At 44.7% G+C, this 8,698-nt stretch overlaps 1 protein-coding gene across 1 annotated transcript; it reads right to left on the bottom strand.

Annotated features, from left to right (window-relative positions):
• Positions 1 to 1,795: 1,795 nt before the first annotated feature.
• Positions 1,796 to 2,670, bottom strand: LOC149283523 (histone H3.3A). The gene is made up of 3 exons (XM_089497495.1): positions 2,543 to 2,670; positions 2,011 to 2,164; positions 1,796 to 1,924 (listed from the first exon to the last, which is right to left on the bottom strand). Exons 1-3 carry the CDS (start codon positions 2,668 to 2,670, stop codon positions 1,796 to 1,798), a joined length of 411 nt encoding a protein of 136 aa, XP_089353621.1.
• Positions 2,671 to 8,698: the final 6,028 nt, after the last annotated feature.

Below are 8,698 nucleotides of genomic sequence, written 5' to 3' on the forward strand. Positions count from 1 at the left end.
TAGTCAAGCGAGCCATAAACGTTGGTCTGTGGCCAAGTCGCTGGGGAGCGAGCAGCAGAGACCGATGTGGAAAGTAATTTCAATAAGCGCGTTCGTGGCGATTCTTCTCATCTGGGCTGTGTTCAGAAAAGAAACGGACATTGATGAAACAATCTACAAACCGATTAACCAGCTCCTGCCTGACGGCGAGACGGACGATGTAAAAGATAAATAAAATATTTTGATACTTCTGGAGATAAATATCAATGCAGAACACGCATGGGATGATTCCGCCAACGGAATGGAATGAATATGTTGGGTGTCTTTGGGAGGAGAGATTGAGCTCTAGAAAAGTCATGGTTCTGTATGGGGCGAGACGCCGGGCGAGGAGAAAGGATGAGTGGAGTGTTGGTTGATGCTTTGTATAGGTTAGCTGATCCCAGGTTTTGGATTCAGATTTTTCCTCTGGATATTGAGTTGTGTAGCAATCATGATGCGTCTATTCAATATACATGTGTGTTATATATGAGCCCTGAATGGAAGGGGAACCCATAATTTAAGTTTTACTTTCTGTACCAAAGGACTGGCCTGGGCCACAATCTGTACCCCAGTTCATAACAGTTGAAGGGTGAGTTAGATAACTTACAATACCCTGCAATTGTAAAATTGAAGTTTAAGCAACAGGAAGCTGTTTGGTAGAGAAGCTTGACCTGTATTTGAGCAAAAAGCATTTCCCTCAACTGCCACGACACGTTCTTACTCCATATTTAACCCCCAGACAGAATACCAGCTTCTGTTAAAATGCTGCTCTATTCACAGCAGAATTAGGTTTCAGCTCTGATAAGTTATGAAAGGAATAGCTTGATTGACTGCGTATAAATAGCAGTCTGATGTTTAGCTAGTCTTTTTTTAGCTGTTGAATTATGCATTACAGAGCTCAGTCATTGCAAGAGAAACTTGCCAGCATTGGCAATTAAATCATTTCAATATTAAAGCTATGACCTTTCCAGATTAAACCAAATTAACTGCATTTATTTAAAAAACAAAAAGTCTCTATTCACCTCCTGGAGAAGCCGACAGCCCCAGTAAATAAAAATAAAAAAAATCCACACCAGGTATCTGGAAGTCGTCCACAAGCAAACTTTAGTATTTTATTTTTTTTTTTAAGTGCTCAGGCAGGAGTGATTACATATGTTTTTTACTCCTGTTGCAATAGGCAAACCGCTTTATAGAGGGAATTTGACATTGGGAGGAACGGTATTCGTGCCGTAGCAACCTTTAACATGCAGACCACTGACGTATTACCATAGCTGTAGTAACTGAATATTGCATCATTCCAAACCCCCCCAAATGCTGCCACCTACAGGACAAAAGAGACATTGGAGAAATGTGCCAACTGATGATCCAGCAGGCAAGTGCTTTGTCACAAAACCCTGTAACTTCACATAAACCCTTCTTACATCCATCACCCACTCACAGCCGTGGCCACAGACTCCAAATAAACCCACTGCAGGAAGATGAGGTAGTGGAAAGTTTATTTACAATGAGTTACACAGAGTTACCAAAGTATGGAACAAAAGATAAGCATGCAAGCTAACATGTCTGATGAAAGGGGGCACAAGAGTTGACTAGCAGAAGATAGAAACTTTTATGAAAAACCTGAGGATTAAGGGAATGTCTTATAAAATGTGCACTACCAATAGACTGTCTACTCTACAGTTAACAAACCCTTTATAAAATAAAGAGACACCACATATGTACAGTTCGTAAAAAAACCCAAAAAAACTAAGATCCAAAAACAAAGTATCAGCAAAGGTTAAGCACGCTCTCCGCGGATTCTTCTTGCTAGCTGGATGTCCTTGGGCATAATGGTTACTCTCTTCGCGTGGATGGCACACAAGTTAGTGTCTTCAAAGAGACCAACAAGGTACGCTTCACTTGCTTCCTGCAAAGAGAATTGAGAGATGAGACACAGCCATGACCGGTAGTTGTGTTACACGGCACAGCAGTTAATGGTTTTTAGACGCTCACCTGGAGAGCACCGATAGCCGCACTCTGGAACCTCAGATCGGTCTTAAAATCTTGGGCAATCTCCCTCACCAGACGCTGGAACGGCAGCTTACGGATCAACAACTCAGTGGACTTCTGGTATCTTCTGATTTCTCTCAGAGCAACAGTCCCAGGCCTGTGTGGTAGAAAGGATCTTAGAGTCATGCTGCCGCATTTAAACATGAAACAAAATGGATAATGGCCACACAGGGGCTGCAATCCCCAATACTGCCATATGCACCCGTTTACATAGTGCGGAAGCTTTATAAGCCCTTCCAGTTCATACTACAAGTGTCAGATTAAAATGTTTCCCAGAATAGTGGCAATTGGGAAACCTTTCTAGTTGCATAGGCTGCCTATACACCCTTGGCTTTAAATAGAATGGCTTGGTCTCAATCACACATCTGTTAATAGAAGGTTATGACGAACGACTCCCATTAGCATTGCCAGAGTGGTGTTTAGAGCAGGGAAAGTTGCCCAAAATATCACACGTCTGACAATAAAAGCGACTGACCTGTATCTGTGAGGCTTCTTGACACCGCCTGTGGAAGGGGCGCTCTTCCTGGCTGCTTTAGTAGCCAGCTGCTTCCTGGGAGCCTTTCCTCCAGTGGACTTACGGGCAGTCTGCTTGGTACGAGCCATTGCGTCTCACTTGCAAACTCTAAAGAAAGAATAAAGTTGCCGTTAGTACATTTCAGCAAATAAGTACATTTCAGTAAATAAATACCATCACAACAAAGAAACTGCGTTAACAGGACGCAAGACATTAAGTTACCCCAGAAGCTGCCATATAGTGAATACAAGATATAATCTAAGGGCAGAAAAACCAGGCAACAGCCCCACAGGGCCTGCATTACTCACCCCAAGTTTAAGTCACATGGGGCAATTAACTCTTTAAGCCCAGTGGTCAGAAACTATTGTTGCAACACCAGCCTATCGCAGTGAGCCTGCTGAATAAGGATCCCAGTGACTACTGCCCCTAGCGGCCGCTGCTGTGCATTACACCTACTCAGCCACCCGCCATTACGCGATCATCACTACACATACTATAAAAATATTTAGATTTCACGGTCCCCACGACAGGTAATTGGCCCCCCTCAACCCCATCCCGTTACTAAACTAGTGGAACACATCACATACATCTAGCACAGCCCAGCACGATGCCCCTGACCGGTGTATTCACCAAGTTAGGCGCAAAAAAAGGTAAAAATTATGAAAGCATTTGGAAATAAAGAAAAAGGCAAGCAGCTGGTTATTTTGAGAGGAAAGAGACCCCACGCCGTTTGGGGCCCCAGGAGGAGGAGTTTGCCGGTGCCGGCCCTGAGATGTATGGATAAGGTCACTACAGCCACGGACCGCATCCTCCATTACACGGCGGTCTTTCTTCACGTCCCCGTCTATCCCCCCCAATCCCCGAGCGACGAGACAACATGGCGCCCAGACGGCAGCGATATCCGTGGGAGGGAGGGGGCGAGCGGGAAATTACCGTCTGACCTAGCCTAGAAAACACTGGGAGCCACTCTCGCCACGTCTACTATTTATTTTAGTCACTCAAAACCCAATAATAAAAAAACGTTAACGGAGATCGTTATCCGGTAAAGCACCGGAAACCGTCCGGTTATAGCTCTAGGTACCACCTTACAGCATAACGAAAAGAAGAGGAAAAGTAAACACGATCTAAATACTAAAAGACGCTCAAAACATAAAATCGCGAAGAGAACCGGAAACCGGGATAAGAAGCCACTCACCGATCACCAGCACCACCCGCACACGGTCAAACGAGGAGATCAACTAACGTATCCTTGTGCCCGCCACCCTTCCTTATATAGTTTGGGTTTCGTCACGGCTTTGTTTGCCCGGAGCTGCTCTGCTATTGGACAAGCCTTAATGAGCTCGCGTCTGATTGGTGGCTTGAAAGAGCATAGCACACCAAGCCCCCTCCTTAGTCCTGCCCCTGTGCTATATGATATTGTAAATGCAAAATAATCGAAATGCATGAGTAGCACGTTGTATACGGGACAGGGACCGTATAGCGCACGCTATTGGCTCAAATAATATAATATTACATAAGCCAAGCCCTGTACTTATTATGAGAGGTGGCAGAGAAAACAGCAGTGATGGCTGTTTAACAGATCATAAGAGAACTAATAATATCATAAATATTAATACCGATTCATATATAGCGCCAGCAGATTCCGTAGCGCTGTTAGAAAATGGGACCGTGAAAACGTTCAACAAAGACAATTCTAAAGGCGTTAATAGCATTAATACACGTTAAAAGTAGGAGAAACAGGCCCAGGTCTTATGAGCTTACAATCTAATTACATTATATGTTCGGTACCGTCTATTTTGTGTAAATCGTTCAGACAGATCCTTACCTGCCTTCAAAATCTACATTTTATGTTTTTAAAAATAGAATTGATTTAGCTTTTCACGTGCGGCCAGCATTTAAGGTGTTAAATACGAGCGAGCAGTCATGGTTTTACATGGACCGGACACACAAATGGTTTCAGATGATATCTCAAGTTACATCATGGCAGACTCTGACATAGAGCATTCCTCCTCATTATTATAGTTTTTGACCACTCAGAGTATTGCCGCCCTGTATTCTCTTCTGTTTAACCCTTTCAAAACACTTTACAGAAGATACCCAGTTTAAGAAACACCATGCTTCTCATTACACGATAATTATAATGAATATCATAAAAATAAAGCCCCCCAAAACTTAAACGTTAAACCAAATAGTAAAAAATTGAGCCTTTAGACTAGACGGGCCGAGGGGTTCCTATCTGCCGTCAGATTCTATGCTTCTATGTTTCGCGTACATACATGTAGATTGTCACGCAACGCACACCGGTACGCACATAGATTTCTTTCATCAGGCCCGAGGCCTGTAAATATAAGTTCTTCTAATGGGATCACACTTCCAACAGGCTTGTGAGAGGGCCGAACGTTCTTTGCCCCCCTTCAAGGGGAGGTAGAACCACAAAAGGCACCAAAAAAGCCAAATCTTCGGCGATCCTTAAGCACCGTGGCCTCTCTATATCAAAGGGCTGTGCTCAGTAGGCACGGTGCTCCATAACTTCCCTTATTAGTTATTGTTTTATATAGCGCCTTCATATTCCATAGCGCTGTACAACGGGTAGAAAGGACATAACAAGAAGTATATAACATAGCAATTTGACTTAAAGAAACAACAGGTGAGGAAGATTCTGCACAAACACAAAAAGTGCAAATTTAACACTTTTTATAATAAAGGCAGAGAAGAGCGCCCACCATTCAGCTTTAACAGCTAGAGGATCTATTCCAAATGACATCATTTTTCACATAAAGGTTGGTGAAGATTAACACTTTCTTTAAGTAAACAAACAGAATCTGCAAGTACCTTCTGGCACGGGCTCTGTGCAGTATTATTACCTCATTGCATACGAATGGGTCTGAACAAAAAAATCTGTGTGCCCCCCCCACAGCTGAAAGGGTTAATCATAAAGAAGACAAAGAGAGGTGGCGATGGCGGTAGTTGTAAAGTCGCCCCCCATTCACAGGCAAAGGGGGTCTTTATCATCCAGGATATTACGATGACACGTTTTTGTTCATGCAGTCGCTTTCCTCTTGTTTATCTTTGCTCTTGTTGTGTGAGCGACCCCCCCCAGGGATAGAGATTCCCCCCCCTCCAGGGATAGAGATCCCCCAGCGATAGGGATTCTGCCCCCCAGAGGGGTGTCTATCAGGCTTACAGGGGCTGACAATGTTAATGACTAGATTGTAAGCTCCTTTGAGCCGAGCCCTCCTCACCCGTTGCCTCTGTAAGTCAATTTGTTATGTTACATGCTACTTGTTATGTCCTGTCTACCCATTGTACAGCGCTACGGAATGTGATGGCGCTATATAAAACAATAACTAATAAGGGAAGTTATGGAGCACCGTGCCTACTGAGGACAACAATTGATAGTGTGAATGGGCTGGTTGGGGATAGCCCTGTACCCATTGTGTGCATGCTTACCCTCCCTCACTGGATTCACTTCTACCACTTGGAAGGCTACTTATCTGGCTACCACTCCCACCACACTCAGCCTGCTTATCAGAATTCCAAAGCCAGAATTTGGCAATGAAAAACAGGACATGATAGAAGTTAAGATGGACCTATAAAACACAGAGTTCGGGAGAAGCAGCAGATCCCTGGTATTAGGATGAATAAATTATTTCACAGAGATCTGAAATGTATATAAGACTTGGATCTATTGGTATGGAGACTGCCAGGGGATATTACAATAATAATACGGCTTCATTTACACTACAATACCCCTATTTAAATATATCAATCATTTATTGTAGTGATAATAGAGACCTAACACAAGCACACAACGGGTTAATACATTCTTCTTCACGTCTTTCATAGGTAAATTCAGAAGAGGGGTAGTCCTGTAATAAGTAATAGCGCCATCATATTCCGTAGCGCTGTACAGTGTAATAATTACAGATCCCAAAGCTATCAGCACACATGGGATAGATTCATAACGAGAGGCTCTAGAAGGAAGTCTGTCTCTTCCAGAGACAGCAGGGGATTCTGCGTTGCTGCGGTCAGGATCAGCTGGAAGCGCTAGATCTCTCACAGGCCAAGTTCTATGAAGTGGGTATATTACATGAGCTCTGTGTATTCACCCGATACCGGGCGGCTGACTCGGAATCACTTGATTTCCAGGTATAGATGCTTTGAGACGTGAATCAGGAGCTCCAGAGGAGTTAATTTACCTTTTTTTTAAACAAAATAAAATGTTTTTAGGGTTCTGTGAAACTTCCGTACCTCCCACGTCCCTTATTTGCTCCCTCTTACCTCCTCTGATATTTGGTGGATGTGAGTCTATCATAGTGTTCTACAAGCCTAAATCTCATGATAATGGGACATTCCATATAATAAGGCTTCAATATGTCATAAGAACACCTAAAAAGTCTATGCCTACTGAAGTAAAAGTGTCCCTCCGTGGCCTTACATGGTATGGTCCTCTAGTTGAAGAATGGGCCTGAAGTCACTTATATGTCAAGCCTTAACTCTACCTTGTATAGATTCAAGTAGCCAGGAATATACCTGACAATTTATATCAGGTGCTCCCAGATTTATCTTTATTGTTGAGTTCTGGATAATCAGAGTGTCTCTTGTCATGTTGGCACAGTCAGGCTTCCTCAGTCTGTCCCTTAGACTGTAAGCTCTTGAGCCCTCAAACTCCCACCATTCCTGCCAGGAACTTTGTATTTGGTACCATAAGGGTAGATGGCAGTTCACAGGCCGGGATCTCTTCTCCTAATGTGTCTGTATCTATTAATGTATATTTGTGATGCGTGTGTTAACTGCTCCAATTAATTTGTACAGCGCTGCATAGTTTGTCGGCGCCTGATAAATAAAAGATAAAAATAATCATTCTATGAGCTTTATTTAAGGCTACGGACATATTGAAAACAGGAGGTGTTATTTTGGGGCCCCACTCCCTTCTAGATTATAAAATGATTTAAACTGGGCCCCTCACCCTGTATTTCTGTAAACGCAAATTGTTATGCAATGCACTACTTTTTATGTCCTGTTTACCTATTGTACAGCGCTGTGGAATATGATGGTGCTACAGGGCCATACTGGCAATAATGGCGGGATGGCCCTGGCACTTTAAGGCCAGTGTTACCTGATGACATAAGTGGGGCCAACAATTGGAAAAGCTCGGTCGCATGCTACAATTATGTCCAGCTGCACGTTGCAGCAAGGAGTGCGCGGTGCTTCTGGCCAGCGGCCCACCGAGTGCCAGATGGCCAGTCCAGGCGGTGCTATATAAACGAATGCACAGTAATGATGATGTCATCGCTGATAAACACACAGCAGGTCTGGACAGGTTTTCCTACTGGGGTTACACCAAATACTAGCATTGAGGGGGCGTGTCCTCATAAAGAGGAGGCGGGCCGTCCATAGAGTGTTGTTAGTGAAGCAAGGAGGCGGGATCGTTCTGTCAGCGAGCGGGAGGAGTGGCTCTGAAGCATTGTGCGTTGCGAGAGAAGGGACAATGGGCATGTTAGTAGCTAGAGGAGAGTGACCAGGCGATGTTTGACGGTGTGGGGAGGGGTGATTTAGTGATCATAAGGAGGAGTTACCAGGGATTGCCGTCATTGCGGGTGGGGGGGGGTGACTAGGGACTATTGATGGGGAGTGTCTTTAGACACGGAGGAGTAGCCGAGGTTTGTTGTCAGGAAGGAGATAGGGGAGTGTCCGTTTTTTTGTTGCCAGTGAAGAGACTGGGTGGCGAGAAGTATTGTCAGTAAAGGCAGGGGGAGTGGCCGGAGGTTGTCAGTGAGGGAAGAGAGAGTGGCTGGGGAATGGTCAATGAGGGAGGAGTGTCGTCAGTGTGAGGAACAGCGGGGAGTGCAGTCATGGAAGGGGGAGTGACGAGGTGTGTTGTCGCTGAAGGGAAGGGGGAATGTCTTATGGTAGCAAGTGTGGCGGCGAGCGTTTTCATCGAGGGGAGGGGGGAATGGCGGGGAGTGTGGTTAGTGAGGGGAGGGGGAATGTTGTCGCTGACGGGAAGCGGGAATGGCAGAGAGTATTGCCAGGGAGGCGGGGAGTGTTGTCAGTAATATGATGGGGGAGTGGCGGGCAGTGTTGTCAGTAATGGAGTGGGGGGGAATGTTGTCA

Source organism: Sceloporus occidentalis, unplaced genomic scaffold (genome assembly GCF_023333645.1).
Source record: "Sceloporus occidentalis isolate IW3139 unplaced genomic scaffold, rSceOcc1.0.p SCAF_103, whole genome shotgun sequence".
NCBI classification, from domain to species: domain Eukaryota; kingdom Metazoa; phylum Chordata; class Lepidosauria; order Squamata; family Phrynosomatidae; genus Sceloporus; species Sceloporus occidentalis.

Excerpts from the sequence above, each read along its gene's own strand:
- LOC149283523 (XM_089497495.1), bottom strand. The coding sequence starts at position 2,670 with ATGGCTCGTACCAAGCAGACTGCCCGTAAGTCCACTGGAGGAAAGGCT. Across the intron at positions 2,165-2,542 it reads AAGAAGCCTCACAGATACAG|GCCTGGGACTGTTGCTCTGA; the intron begins GTCAGTCGCTTT and ends TCTACCACACAG. Across the intron at positions 1,925-2,010 it reads CGGCTATCGGTGCTCTCCAG|GAAGCAAGTGAAGCGTACCT; the intron begins GTGAGCGTCTAA and ends TTCTCTTTGCAG.